This window comes from Stegodyphus dumicola, chromosome 4 (assembly GCF_044657685.1).
Source record: "Stegodyphus dumicola isolate Sdum_Otavi_A_Nest chromosome 4, ASM4465768v1".
In the NCBI taxonomy this organism is placed as follows: domain Eukaryota; kingdom Metazoa; phylum Arthropoda; class Arachnida; order Araneae; family Eresidae; genus Stegodyphus; species Stegodyphus dumicola.
Genome location: NC_140771.1, coordinates 198,434,216 through 198,450,034, shown reverse-complemented (window position 1 = coordinate 198,450,034; position 15,819 = coordinate 198,434,216). Strand labels below are relative to the sequence as shown.

The following is a 15,819-nucleotide window of genomic DNA, read 5'->3' as shown; positions in this document are numbered from 1 at the left end:
AAAAACTGTATGACTCCTTTTCTTTGTGTCTAAAATGACAGGTACTTAAAACTTTTTTTTCTTTTGGAAAATAACACACTGGCTTCCAAAAGTTAAGTAAGTAATACGAAAATCAAGAAAATTGGAGTAAAATTTTTATTAAAACCAAATTGCACATGAAGGTAGCAAATAAGTTTATGCATGAAAGAAAACAAGCATTATGTATGAAGAGCAAAACAATATTAAATTTTTGTAAATTACATCATGATGTTGCATTTGGGCAGCTGACAAATTGATATTTTTAGTTAAAACTAACCAAACAAAACTTAACATCAATCAGGTATATGACTACTTAAGGTATATGATGACTTTACCCAAACTTTATTATGATTTATTGCCTCATTGAATGAAGTGAACAACCATCCCAAATGGCCTTTTCAATACTTTGGTAAACTGTATGAGTTTGGACTTGCAATAATAACATTATTTCAGAACTGCTGAGATGATGTCACTACTTTTTTATCCAACCCTTATAATTTATAGACAAAATAAAAACAGCTATCAATGTATATGTATTAGGTAAATTTACCATTGTTACAGAACCATCTTCAAAGATCTGCAGCTACATGCGATATCTCATTGAAATTCCAACCCATATGATGATGCTGACACCTCTGAATTTGTTATGTTTGATGAAGTTCTGGGGAATATTCCATGTGCCTCTTTCTCTCTATGCCCTTACATGCTTATAACTGAATTCCAAGGCAAATATAGACTTATTCATAAACAGGATGTTGCACAAATCCGAGACAGTCCAAATGGGATGTTGATGACACTACTTTGATCTTGTCCATCTGTAGTGGGCTGTTAGTGAAACACTTGGTAATAGGTATACAGTCCCTTCATATAAAGCATTTGACACACAGTATTAGCAGATACTGTCTTACCAAGTGATCCTGCAACCACGGATGTAGCAGTTGTGGAAGTTGCTCGTCAATTCTGTCAGAAGAGTTCATAGTATATAATCTCTGGAATACTGTGACTAATTTGGAATTGTTTTTCACATTCAAGAAATTACCAAATAATCAGCAGCAAAGAAAAGAGTGACATCTCTAATTGACTGACTTGCTTCAATAGATCTAACAGCATTCCAGAACTCACTATCACATTCATCTTCTTACAGCCATAGAAACACAAATACCAGCAAAAATTATTCTACAAAAAGTTCTAAACACTTCATATCAGCATTTAGACAAACCTTCAGTATGAAATATATTGAAAATCTGCCTAATTAGCATATATTCAGACAGTCAATCATAATTATCGGAAACATATGATATTTACATGTTGTCATGTGCATTCACAGGTATTTTCAGTCATTTAAATTCAATTATGGTTTTGACTGCTAATGTGTATTGTGTGCTTAACTTCAGATAGTCAGTGTAAAATTGTAAATATATATGACAAAAGAGATCTTTGCTTCAATAGCTCTTGAACTCAGCTGTTTAGAGATACATTTCTACAAAACTGTGGATTTGTGTAGCTTGATCTAGATAAGGATTTTCTTATACTATGGCTCCCACTAGTGACCAGGTGGTTAAGACCACTGAATACTGGATGTTCAACTAGGGTTCAATCCCAGGCAAAAGGGTAGGTTATGTGGTTGTTTTTCATGAATATCTGCATGTGTAATAAAAGTCAGTTTCCTATAGAAAATCATCAACAAAAGCATCCCTCATCTTAGGTAGATGGCTCTTGTGGAGATAGCTTTGCCATATTTGAATAACATAACCTTACCCAAAATAGTGTACCATGTATAGTTTACTACATCAGTATAAGAATTTTTAATTTTATAAATAAAGAATTTCATAGCATTTTAAATTGTTTCATTATTATTGTAGATTACTGAATAACAAGACAGATAAGCAGAAAATATATTAACCTTTAAGAAGTAATGTTCTATCATTACCATAAAGCAATCCCAATTTAATTATGAACTAATCAGCTTGTCACTCATATAACAGTATAATATTAACACATTTACATATAATTTATAACATATAAAAATATTTTATTTACATAAAATTACATAAATATACTTATCATCAACTATTTAAAAACTAGAATCAAATACAATTTAAAAGATAAAAAGTTTCAACACCTTGTCCACAAACGACTAATGTGAAATGATTTGTAGATCTGTAATAATTAAAAAAACATGAATTAATTTTTTTAATAATTTATAAATGACAAATTATGTTTGCATAAATTTAAATAAAAATACAAGTAATCAATTCCTAAATGTTACACTAAAAAACTAAATAAATAAATAAACTCTTGAACGTAAAATGTTTGTGATTTTAAAATAAAATATTATTATGTAAGCATAATTTAAATACTCTGCTTATAAGCTATCAGGTCAGTGCATAAGTTTGTGCACATTAAGAGTATGCGTGGAATTCACTATGACGCATTTACTAAAACAATACAAGTTTGAACCTGGTGAAACTTGTCATCGCTTGACTAACATATTATTCAGTTCATCACCAACTTTCGTAAATATTGAACACATTTTAGTACCCATAGAAGATGAATATAGAAAATCAGTACAAACGTGCTGTGCTATTTTCTATTTTCGTGTGGTGAATCTGCCAGGTTTGTAGCGATAAAAATTAATAGTGTACATGGTGAACATTCTATAAAAGGACTGTAATTTACTGCCCAGAAATGGTTTAAAAAATTTAAAGTTGGAAAAAGCAGCATTGATGATGAACCCCGTTCAGGACGTTTTGAACTGTTAGAACAATATCAAACGATTAATTCAGAAGTTTATAGTGAACAACTTTGCCATCTAAACTCAGAATTGATCAAAAAACGCCCACGATTGGTGAATATCAAGAAAGTGTTGTTTCATCATGATAATGCTAGACCGCATATGACTCAAACAATGCAGCAAAAAATTAGTGAATTTAATTGAGAACTTTTGCCACATCCTGCTTACTCTCCAAAATTTTTTACTGGGAAAAAAATTTCATTTTAAACAGGATGTGCATAATGAACTTTCAAGTTTTTTTGCATCAAAACCAGAGTCTTTCTACAGCAATGGCATAAAAAAGCTGCCGGTAAGATGGCGAGACATTGTAGATAATGGAGAAAAATATATAATTGATTAAAATGTTAAATTGTGTTTTTTTATATTATTTAAAAATTTACCAAAAATGTGCACGAATTTATGGACTGACCCAATATTTTAGAGCTCCAGAGGATTGAGTTACAGTGCACATTCCATAAAAAGAAATTAAAACTTCCACGAGCAGTTACCAAAGTTCACCAAATGGAACCTAATCCCGTTTAACACTTCACACATACAGATTGTTCTTGCGAGAGAGATATTTTTTATGTAGTGTAGACAAATTTAATTCTTTTCAGTGCAAAATTTGTTATCAATTTCTGATTGAATAGAGAGTAAGAAAAAATCAGTTTTCTTTTGGGGGGCCAGGGGATCATTTTATCTTAAAATAGAATAGGCAAATGTAATTATGCAGAAGGAAGGTAATCCAGCAATTATGAAGGTGAGAAGATGTACACAGGAAATGCTCATAAGCCTAACTTTGTTACATTTTACTGCTTTCCATAATGTTTTCATTATTTCCTTATGTTTTCAGGTTGGAAAATTTTTTATCCTGCATTTTATGATCAGTGATTTTTTTTTATGATGGCCATTATAACATATCAATACCCTTAAAAGTTCTGTGGGATGCTTATAAGAATATAAAACGATTTGTGGATCTGTAACAATTTAAAAAAGTGTGAATCAATTTTTAAAATACTTTATGAATGACAAAACATGTTTGCATAAAATTAAATAAAAATACATGTAATCAACTCCTGAATGCCACACACAAGTGCACAAAAAAAGGGGGAGAGAGAGAGAGAGAAGGAGAAAGTTCTTGTACTTAAAATAGTTCTGATTTTAAAATAAAATACTAGTTGTTTGTATTTAAAATAAACTTATATGTTAATACTTCAGATTCATCAGATTTTATCTTACTAAAGATTTACTGGACTTGTTCCTTTTCTATTTCAGCTATATTAATTTCTTAAAAGAAAAATAATAATTTTAATAATTTCTGCTTAACACTTTAAAAAATAATCTGAAAGAGATTTATAAACTATTGCTGAATATCTTGAAATAGCTAAAATATTTTTTTTTTTAAAAAAAAAGGAAAAAATACCATTCTGATTTTAAAAAATTAGAGCTTAATAATATTACTTGCAAAATAATCAATCAAAAGAAAATGATTTCTTGAAATTCATTCGAAGAAGCCGCATCCAATTCGAAGATTAAGGAACAACGCAATCATCAACATTAACTGAAATAGATAATTAGATAATTTTAGCTTATACTGTCCGTTATACATTAAACGAGCATGCGAAAACTTATTCTGCGCTTGCGCACACGCATATACGCAGTCGTAAAGGTCTTACGCGCACGCGTAAATTCCTATGCGCATGTGTCAACGCAGCGCATGCGCAGAAAGTTTTTAGATTTGAGGTCCGGATTATGGATGTCCGAATTAACGACTTTTGACTGTATTTAAATGATAAGTAAATGAACATTCTACAATCATCTGATTGATGGTACCTTTCTGTTATGCGCTTGCCATGCATTTTGCCTCATTTTTTAATTGTAAACAGTTTGCAAATATAAGAATAGTCCATAGACAGCAATTTATTACTACAAATAGCATTTATTCTTACAAAAAAAATTTTTTTTTTTCATAATCACTAAAAAACCAATGCTCACATTAATGAGAACATTAAATAGGAGATATAAATTTAAAATAGCTGCTAGTACGGCAGAAAATTTTTTGGAATTCAGATGTAAGCAGTGCCACACGAATTCTACAAAGTAAGAGTCAAAATATTGATGGGCAGTGCCTCTTGGGCATTTGTTCCTCCATTTAGAGTTGCCCTAAAAAATTTTAATAGACTGGATAACCTTTTGAGCAGTCCAAGAGTATCATTATTCCATCTGCTATATTATTCTCTATCACGTCCATTAATCTGGAAGCATGCGTGATTATATGAGTTACATAAGTGCACATGTTTTTTGAAAAAACAAATTATAAATCTTCAGAAAAAGTCTTGTATCTGTGCCAATAATAAATTTTATGATCTAACTTAGAAAGAATGTGCATTGAAATTTTTAATTTCACCAAACGTTTTTATAAAATGAAATATCTTAAAGAAATAGAAAATCACAGTACAGTCAAAAGTCATTAATTCGGACACCCATAATCCGGAATGATCTATAATCCGGACCTCAAAGCTAAAAACTTTCTGCGCATGCGCCGCGTTGACACATGTGCATAGGCGTTTACGCGTGTGTGTAAAACCTCTTTCGACTGCACGTTTGCGTGTGCGCAAGCGCAGAATACGTTTTCGCGTTCGCGTTTTATGTATAACGTACTATACCGTCCGCTAAAATTATCTAATTATCTATTTCAGTTAATGTTGATGATTGCGTTGTTCCTTAATTTTCGAATTGGATCCGGCTTGTTATTTTCTGCAGACTGTAAGAGCAATACTATAAAAGTAAACTTGAACTTTCGATTATGTCAAATAGAATTTCCGATTCTGGAGCTCCCAAAGGATCGTACAAAACGAAAGTATGTTTCGATGTCCATCAAACAAAAAGTGGAATTGCTGCAAAAAAATCGATAAAGACATGAAGAATGTGACAGAGAGGTTAGTGAAAACGAAAAAATTCGATTGACAAGTTAGTCGGTATTCTCGGCACAGTAATTAACGGGACTTGAACAGCGGAACTTTGTAACTGAACAAAAAATTATGTCTGCTTATAGAATTAAAGAGAAAGTATTATCACATAAAACGAAGCAACTTAAAGAACTTGCATTGAAAGAAATGTTTAATAAAGTAAACAAATAAATATTAAGCTTTTTTTTTTTGTAAATTTTGATACCCTTTAGATCATAATTGTTCTTTATTTCATAAATTATGGTTTCATATTTTTAATTTTAGAATTTCTGCATGCCATCTTACGCGATTTAAACTGATGATCTATAATCCGGAATCGCCAAAGTCCCGACGAGTCCAGATTAACGACTTTTGACTGTGTATATTAGCATATGGGAAAAAAATAGTATATTTTTATTCTGCATTGATTCTTTATTTTCTTTATTAGCACTATAGACACAGAGAAAAAAATGCAACAACAAATGTTAACAGCACATTAAACAAAGTGTTGTGGTTCTAAATAAATATTTTTTACACTTGGCACAGTGCATTTTTTCCTATGCTTTTTTGCTGAGCAAACACTGCATCTCCCCCCCTCCTTGTTTCCAATAATTTTTTTCCAATAAAACAATTTATGTATAATAAAGAATTTATGTAATCATAATACACCTAATTATGATTCCTTGGTTAGGGACATGCAAACTCAGTCTTCCCATTGATGTTAAGGCAACAAAGTAAATTCTAAATCTGTCTTAATCTGTAGCTCCTTTGAATTAATAAATATTGTTAATCATCATCCATGTTCTTCTTATTGTTTGACATGAGTTTTCAGAATCTTTAAATAATTATGTTGCTGTCTTTTACGCAGGCAGATAAACATTATATTTCAGTATGTCATATCTGTATTTCAGTACGAGATATGCTCAGTGAGCTATTAATAGATTAGCAAAAAGTAAGCCGTGTTATTCTTTCATAATAATTTCTCCTAGACAAAAAAAAAAAAAAAAGCGAAAGTGAGATTTTGAAATCAAATTATCAGCCATACTGTGCATTTTTATAAGAACTTTTCCATATTAAGGAACAAATAGCACAACAACTTATACATGGCAGTAGATAAAAAAAATTAAATTGCATTTTTTGTTAGTAAAAAAAAATCTTGAAAAAGTGTAGAAAATCGAATTTTTTAGGCACCGCATGTACGGAATGCTACTATTAAAAGTTGGATCTGGAAATTTATTTTCTTCATAAGCCTATATCTCGAAAACTTCATAAGTGATTTAAAAATAAAAAATAACTTTGAACATATATTTTACTTATCTACCCATATCTTGCTGGAATGCACCTTATGCTGAAATACAGTTTATAAACATTGTATGTATTTTACATCCTCCCCCCCTTAAACAATGACAACCAGTCGATCGTGACACACTTTTAAGATAAAAAGTAGATCTTATATACAAAAAAATTGGCCACCCCTGTTCTATACTATCACAAATCAACTATGTAACAGCAGTGCGAAAAGGCATGCTGGGACTAAAAGACTTGATCCGAGCAGAAAAAGACTCCGATTCAAAGCCAAAGGGAAAACACTTTGGAAACATAAAGAGGGTGACCTCAGACACAACTACACTCTACCTCAAAAACTTGGGTGAAAGAGACATATTTTGAGAAAATTTTGCTTAATCAGGCAGATCCATTGGACCCAGTGCCCACACTCGTGGTTTAAAGTTTTAGCAGAGTGATCTTCAAAAGTGACTAGAAAGCACTCTCCCATTTCTTGAAACACCTCCAAAAACCCACTGTGGAGGTAATATGCACCCTATCTTATGTTTCCTTTTTATGAACAAACTTTCGCCGATTTGGATGTTTTGTAAGTACCATTAACTTTTGTTTTAGAATAAGATATTAAAGAATTCCAACAAGCCTCTCAGAGATAATTTTTCTAGTCCATCCTCATGTTGTAATTTAACTGAAGCTATCATTCAAAAAAAAATGAATCGAAGTCAGCTCTTTGTACCACAAATAAATAAATCGTAGACTGGCGAGTCATGAGTTCTCAAACCACGTTCCTTTTCGGATGTCTTCTTCTTCGCTGCATAACCGTAGATAGCAGAACCATTTACCTTTTGGTAAATATTTGATTTTCATCGGATACTTATTTGAGCACAATCTTTCTTTATGGATAAGACCCTTATCTTGAAAGAATATATTTGCTCCATGTTTGTCGCTCAATAAATCCCAAATTTTCAAATTCACTGTGTTAAAATACAAAAACTAAATACACAAACCAACAAATTTGAAGAAAACAAATTTTATGAGGGAAGTGAATAGATAAATAATTCGGTCCCCAGATGTAGATAAATAGTTAAATAAATTTAAACTAATTACAATTTCAAATGTTAAGCATAGCATTCTTTTCTTTGAAAATTTGGGATTTACCTATCCTGCTTTTTGGCACATGGTAAATCATTTACATGAAAACAGAATTTTAAAGCAAAGTTTCAACATCTTTAATTATATGCATATGTTAATATACACTAACAGTTTACCTGTTAACCTGAAGATGATGTAGAGAAATGTTGATTATCCTTAAGCAACAAAACATTATATCAGCCTCAAAATTTTAATTTTTATATATTATATTAATAATGTGGTATTAAAATTAAATCTATCTTAATCAATCAAAAATTTTGAAATCGAACTTACACATTTATAATTCTGCATTCCAAGCATTCCAAAATTACATACAAAATTGCATATTTATATTTCTAAATTCCGTACTCCTAAAGCACACATTATCATATATTTATTCCTATGATTCTATCGAAAATTCTTAATCGGATCACAAAGGAATTTCATTATATACTGCATACACATCTGTAGTCATTTTTCTATTAAATTTACTGCTAGATGCAATAATTAACACTTACCCAATTTGCCAACATTCCAAATGTGCAATATCAGGTATCAAAGACAATTTTGAAAGTTCTTGTGTAATACTCAAAGAGTTATTTGAAAAATTCCAAGACCATAAATTTAATCTTTGATCTATGGAAACTGATGCAACTGCTCTGTTACCAATAATTTTAATACCTGTGAACACAGAAAACACACATTAGTAGAACTATTTCAAATAATATTTGCAGTAATTTATCAGAAATCATACTTCTGTTAAATGAAATAACCAATAATTCTACACATATAATTACATGACAACATCATAAATCAAAGCTCACAATTTAAATTAATTCTGAGATAAAGAATTAAAAAACAAATTTTTAAAATTTTGATTATATAAATTCATACATAAATTAATCTTTGTGCATACAAAGCTTCAAGAATAGCCAGTGCACCAATAAAAGGAGTTTTTTGATTTTTTTCTCACTGAAAGGTTTATCTAGTTTTGTTAATGACTAATTCAAATCCAGGACATCCTAATGCTTTTAAAATTCTCTTATCTTAAATTTTCAATTTTTATTTCTCTTAACAGATGCAAGTATCACCTCATTCACTCCTCATTTTTTTCAGGTAAAAATATAATTGTGACTTTTCTTTTCATTGCAGATTCCTTTACTCTTGATGAAGAATGACCTGTATCTGTTTGTCCTTGAAACTAATAAAGACTTGACTAAAATCTATGACTAGAAGGTAGTGCTATGCCTTTTTTATGTTTTACTTTTTCAGTTTACTATTTAAAGTTCAAAACAGCAATAATTATTATCAATTTTGTAACGGATGATTATATAAAACATCTTTATAGCTGCACTAATTAATGAATAATTTATTTACTTTATAGTTATAAAAATTTTTCAGCATGCTCTGTTAAAAATAGTTTTTAACGATTCTGTACATTTATAATTACTATTTAAAGTAAATATATTTTTAATTTTCTCAACAATAGTTAATATGCTCTTCCAAAATAATAAAATCAAAATATATATTTTTCGTTTAAAATAAAAGCATCATATAAAACTTTTATCAATTATATATTCTTAAAAAGTAGTGTAGTTTATTCCTTTGATGCTATCGCTTGAAACTTAAATCAAAATTTAGAAATTGGAAGTAGATGAACATTTGGCCAGGCAGATACACGTATTGTCATGATTCCATAAAAGCCATGCATGCACACTTTAGCTTAACTGGTGTATGCATTCACCTCTCTACCAAATGACACACAGTTGGAACACAGACATCACAAGAAGCGGATGCCACGAAGAAGGCTTATATATGATACACCTCAAACCAAAAGAAACATTACATTATAGCTTTGTGTGAATTACATCTGTTTATTTGTTTGCATTTTACAAAAAGTGCTGTTTTGTACAACTTATGTATGATCTATGGAATTGCCATAAATCATGTACATGTTAATATGCCAAAAGACTACATCATGATGAAGACGCATAGTGATGCAAGAAGTGGCATAATACTGGGCTGCGTATATTCAAACTGGATTATGAATGTTCCAGTAAAGTGTAAGTGATTTATCAGAAAATGAAAGAATTATTTATTTATTTATTATTATTTATTATAATTTTTATTAATTTTTTTTAATTTATTTTTATTTATTTATTTTTGAAGAAGTTCAATCATAGCAGAAATGTTTGAAGTAGAAATTGCAAAACTTAAGGAAGAATTCATTTTTATTTACTCATTTATTGTTATTTATTTATTGAAATTAAAGTTTAATCATAGAAATGGTTGAAGCAGAACTTGCAAAACTTACAAAAGAATGGAAAGTTTTTTGTTCTGCCATAGCTAAAGTAACAGGTTCTACTGAATCTTTAATTGTTTCTTGTAATATTGAAGGCATAAAAGAACAATTAGAAATCTTAAAGCAAAAGCTGTTCCTTTAAAGCAGCCAATGAAAAGATTGAAGATTCAACTGATATGAATCTAGATTGAGAGTACCTTAAAATTTGAAGAAAAGATTGCAAAATGGAGTTTCAGAGGGCCAAAATCATTCAAAGAAAAACAAAATGTTAACAATTCTTTAGTTTCTAATGGTTCTTTTCATGACAATATGATTTCATGATCTATTATTTCTGGTGCTATTAATAGGAGCTCTGATTACAAAGTTAAATTGCCAAAAATTAAGATTGATGAATTTTATGGAAATGCTGAAGTGAGGAAAACATTTTATAATACTTCTGATATGGCAATAAATCAAAATGAAAAATTATCTAAAGTTGATAAATTCAATTATTTGCTTAGTTTATTATGTGGTGCAGCTTTAAAAACTGTTAAAGGGTTTTCACTATCCCCCAAGCATTATGATGAAGCACTTAAACTACTTAAAAGATTTGATCGGAAAGACCTCCTCATTAATTGCGCGTGCATAAACCATTAAATTTCAAACCTCTCTGAAGTTCAAATAATATTCATTTTTTGAGAGAATTCCATGATACCTGTAACGTACAAAGAAGATTACTAAATTCATTAGGAATCAAAACTGAATCATATGGAAATTTATCCTTTGTAAATAAAATGGTTGAAGTAGAATTTGTGAAACCTAAGAAAGAAGGGAAAGTTATTCATTCAATTGTAACTAAATTAACAGGTTCTACTGAATCTTTAGTTGCTTCTTGTAATATTAAATATATAGAAGAACAATTAGGACAGAACACTTGATTTTATGCACTAGGAATATAGCAACTGAATTTATGCATTAGAAAGCAAATGATGAAAATTTTGATATCGATGACCTCATGAAATTTCTCAAATAGGAAAAAGAAAGTTGCAAAAGAACTATGTTAAATTTATTTTATCTAAGAGTAATGCAGGTTTGCTTGATCAGAGTTTTAATTCCCCTAATGAAAAATGAAACAATTTCCATACTCATGATCCTTTTAAGACCATTATGACTGCTATCGTCAGTCATTACAATAATGTAAATAAAATTTCAGCTGCTCAACTTTTTTCTTGTGTACTTTGTGGAAGCAAAGATCATACTTCAGAAAAATGTGTTATGTCACTGAAAGAGAAGAAAAAGAGTTTAAAAGATTCTCATCAGTGCTTTCCTTGTTTTGAAAATTACTGCACAGAAAGAAATTGCCCTTCTCAACTGAAATGGTCTATATATAATTCTAAGTATCATAACATATTGTTACACGAAGATAAGAAAAAGTTTAAATTGGAAGAAATTAAGAATAATTCTGATGCCATAATGACAATAATTTCAAGTAATTAATTAATTATTTTAATGCAAACTAACTGTAATATAAACTAAATTAACTATTTTAATGTAAACCAGGACATTGAGACTGAATGAATTGATGACTTAGCTATTTTTTAACTTATGTGTAATGGTAAATTAATTAATGCAGTAGCAGGTACAGGAATGCAGTTAGCTGTTGTTAATACTGATATAGTACTAGAAAGATATACTATGCCACATGGAAGCATTATTCTCACATCATCATACATACAAACTTTACAGGCTCCCCTCATTAACTTACTTTTATCGAAGCATTCTGAAGATGATATTTTCATAACATGAGCAATGGTTTGTTGTTAAATGCTTTTAATGAATTAAATTGAAATGATAAGCAAAAGTTTAATTTTGAAAGCAAAAATGTAAACATTATTAATGATAGTTTCGTTTAAATACTTATGAAATTGAAGATTTTGACAAAATATCTGACAATGAAAAAGCAAACCTCGTTAATGAAAAATGTGAGGAAATTATTAAGAAAATAGTAGAATGTTGTGCATTGTTACATAAAAAGACAGGTAAAGATGATTCTAAAGATAGTACGAGACAAAATGGCTCTGTTTCAGATTCAAGAAATAAATTATCCATCTTTACAAACATGCTGTCACTATGCTAAGAATTGCAATAATTTAATTGTTATTAATAACTTTTTATTCTATAAAGATTTTAGGAGAAAAAGTTCATCATTTACTTGTTCCCAAGAAGAGAAGAAAACAAATTTTGGATTTAGATCATTCTAGGTTCTGGAGAGGTTTACCTGTAAGAAAACTGCTGAATGATTGAGATATTCCTTCTACAGGCCTGGAATCCATAAACATAATTGAATACTCCAAAACTTGAAACTCTCAACTTCAAGCTAAAAAGCATCCTTTTGATGAAATTCCTATTATGCCAGTGACACGTCCTAATGAACCATTCCAGATAATTAATGTGGATATCTTCAAACCCATGGAACCAAACTATGAAAGAAGATGGCCAGAAGCAGTTACCATCCAAGTTCAAACAGCCTTGTAGAAAGACTTAGTGCTGTTTTGATGAAAATGATACATCACACCATCAGGGAATTTTTCACAGAAAGACACAAGATTGGATGAAATACCTACCATACCTACTCTAGGCCTGTCAGAAGTCTATAATGATTGGTGTTAGCCTACTCCAGATGCTTTATGGAAGACATCCTAATGGTCCATTTTCCATCTTGAAAATGTCATGGACTGATGAAACCCCTAATCCTTATGGGCATCTAAGCTGAATAATGGAAAGCCTGAATGATTTGAATATGAAGTTAGACAAAAGCTGCTAAATATGTAGGATTTACAGCTATTGGCAAGCAACAAGCTTATGCATTCTACCATAACTGGAAGACTTGTTTATAAAGAATTTAAGGAAGGTGATAAAGTACTTAATGCCTGGTTTAGAAAACAAAGTTTATGCAAGATGGATAACACATGCTACAATCATCAGAAAGCATACTGAGTGTAGTTTCTTAATGCAAGTGTCTGATGTTCACACAAACAAGATACAAGAGTTCAAGACTGCAATAAATAATGTTGGTGTGATATACGATACAAACACTGATTTTGGAGAAATTGAAAATACTCCAAAAATTGTTCCATAGAAAGTAGATGAACAGGTGGATCTTACACACCTTGAACCACACAAGAAAAGAACTCATGGGAAATTTAAGAAAGTATGCAAATCTCAGGTTTGTTATCCCAAAAATCACTGATATAAGAGAACCTACCATCAAACTTAAGCCTAAAAGTGTAACAAAGAGGTAGAAGCCTTAGGCTGCTATGCCACATCTGTTTGTTTTGGAAGAACAATTGTTTGGAACTATTTTTCTGCTTTGTCACAACAGCAATCACCACAGATCACTTTGGAGTTAACACGTAAAGGCAGGGGTGTAGCTAGAGGGGGCAAGGGGGCATCTGTCCCCGGGCGCAGAGTCCAAGGGGTGGCAAACTGATGTTATGACATTTTAGAATTAAATGTTTTCCATCCTTGGCAAGCAGTATGGGGCACGAAATCTTCAGTTGTCCCTGGGAGCTGAAAACCCTAGCTACGACTCTGCGTAAAGAGGAAACTGGTTCTCCATTACACACAAGCCGATGGCTGATTGGTTAAATACAAACAACTTGCAATTTTTTCGAAAAGAAAGAAAAAAATCACAGGGCTTTCTTTCAATAGTAAGCCAGGCAGAAAAATTGTCTGAAACAGTTGTTCATATGAAACAAATGCATGTGTGATATGGGTTTTACTGGATACCTGAAATTCTAAAAAATGAAGCTGATCAACAAATAGATGAGCTAGTGCAACTGAGATTGATTGTTTGATATGAAAGTGAACATTTGCATCCAACAGAAGTGAATCGAAGAAAGTTGGAATTGTAAGATTATGTGGACTATCGTTTTCTGAACTCACAAACTAAAATTACTTTCTTTCCAATGAAAAATACCACAAACTTAATTTACCAAAGGTTAAAGTCAAATTGCATCACTTTGATCTTCTTAGAGGATCCTGCCAAATGTGACTAAACCTTGAGTGCTAATACTTTTCTTTATTTGTGACATACCAAGGAAAATATGCTTTGGATTAAAAAATGCCACTGCAACTTTCCAGAGAACTATAAACAAACATCTCAGCAAACATAAAGACTATATTGAATTTTATATTAATGATGTAACTTAATGGCGTGATTATATTTTCCAGTGATTGATATGTGATTGAAAATCACTTTTGAAACATTATCAACATTTTGATTTTGATTTGAATATTTTCTTAAAAACCTAAAATTTCAAACTTTGAAATTTTTCTAATGTTATGTGAAATAATTAATATTTAAACACAGAACCACAGTTTGGTAAAGGACAATTAGTTTAATATTAATAATTTACTGCATTATTTTGTTTACGTGCTTAGCATAAATTTTAAAGATTTAGGTTTAAGGAAAAGTTAGAATGTTACATCTCTAAACGATTCATGATTTAATGATTAATATTACTGAATTTATGTTGAGATAATTTTAATTGAAATAGAAAGAATTGGTTAATTAAACTAAAAACTTTCATGAATATTGTTATTATTTTTTGTTTTAGGAGATCTCTTTGTAAGTATTTGAGAGGTCTTTGAAAGATACTATCAAATCTTTTAAGGATGAGATGTCATGATCCCGTGAACACCGCGCATGTGCATTTAAACTTACTGGCACACGCATTTGTCTCTGTCGCATGATTCCAAATTGGAACCCAGACATCACAGGAAGGGGATGCAATGAAGTATGTTATGCTGCAAGCTAGAAGAAACATTATATTATAGCTTTATGTGAATTATATCTGTTTATTTGTTCATATTGTTAATAAAGTGCTATGTATGCATAATTTACAGAATTGTTCACATCAAGCACATTTTAATATGCCAAGAACCCACATTATGTTGAAGTCTCATGCATCTCTACATGTAATAAAAGAAAGAGTCTGTCTGTGTGTGTGTGTGTGTGTCTTTCGTTCGCGCCAAGCGTAAGCTAATAGACTCACGGCTACAAAATTTGGTATATAGGTGCACCTAGACAAGAGCCAGTGCACCTCGAAGTGATTTTTTCAAAATTCGAATTAGAATTTTTTTAATTTTATGTTTTGTTACGAAATCGCGTCATTTTGTGACATAATGGGCTACAGGAAATCGAGATTTTACTCTACACACTCCATTTTCACATCTTCATGAAACATAAGCACTTAGCTATTTTACGAACTTAAAATAAATTTCGTGTTTCAATAAATCGATTAAATACGAATTTATTTAACAAAGGGAGCTTAACACCTTTTTAATGGGCTTTTTTCTAAAAAGGTTTATTTTTTAAAATGTAC

General features: G+C 30.6%; 1 protein-coding gene and 1 long non-coding RNA gene across 3 annotated transcripts in view; one reads left to right on the top strand and one right to left on the bottom strand.

Annotated features, from left to right (window-relative positions):
• The window catches only part of LOC146997797 (uncharacterized), a 43,938-nt gene extending 28,624 nt beyond the window's left edge, over positions 1–15,314 (top strand). Inside the window, exons 2-3 of the long non-coding RNA XR_015040856.1 lie at positions 9,304–9,387; positions 15,052–15,314. This is a non-coding gene — a long non-coding RNA (uncharacterized LOC146997797). The remainder of the gene's footprint in view (positions 1–9,303; positions 9,388–15,051) is intronic.
• The window catches only part of LOC118205162 (tRNA (34-2'-O)-methyltransferase regulator WDR6), a 104,277-nt gene continuing 88,579 nt past the window's right edge, over positions 122–15,819 (bottom strand). For both annotated transcript variants that reach the window (XM_085815901.1, XM_085815900.1), the window contains 2 exons: positions 8,670–8,832; positions 122–2,178 (listed from right to left, as the gene is read on the bottom strand). In XM_085815901.1, the coding sequence (XP_085672027.1) occupies positions 2,106–2,178; positions 8,670–8,832 (236 nt within the window). In that variant the 3' untranslated portion in view covers positions 122–2,105. The remainder of the gene's footprint in view (positions 2,179–8,669; positions 8,833–15,819) is intronic.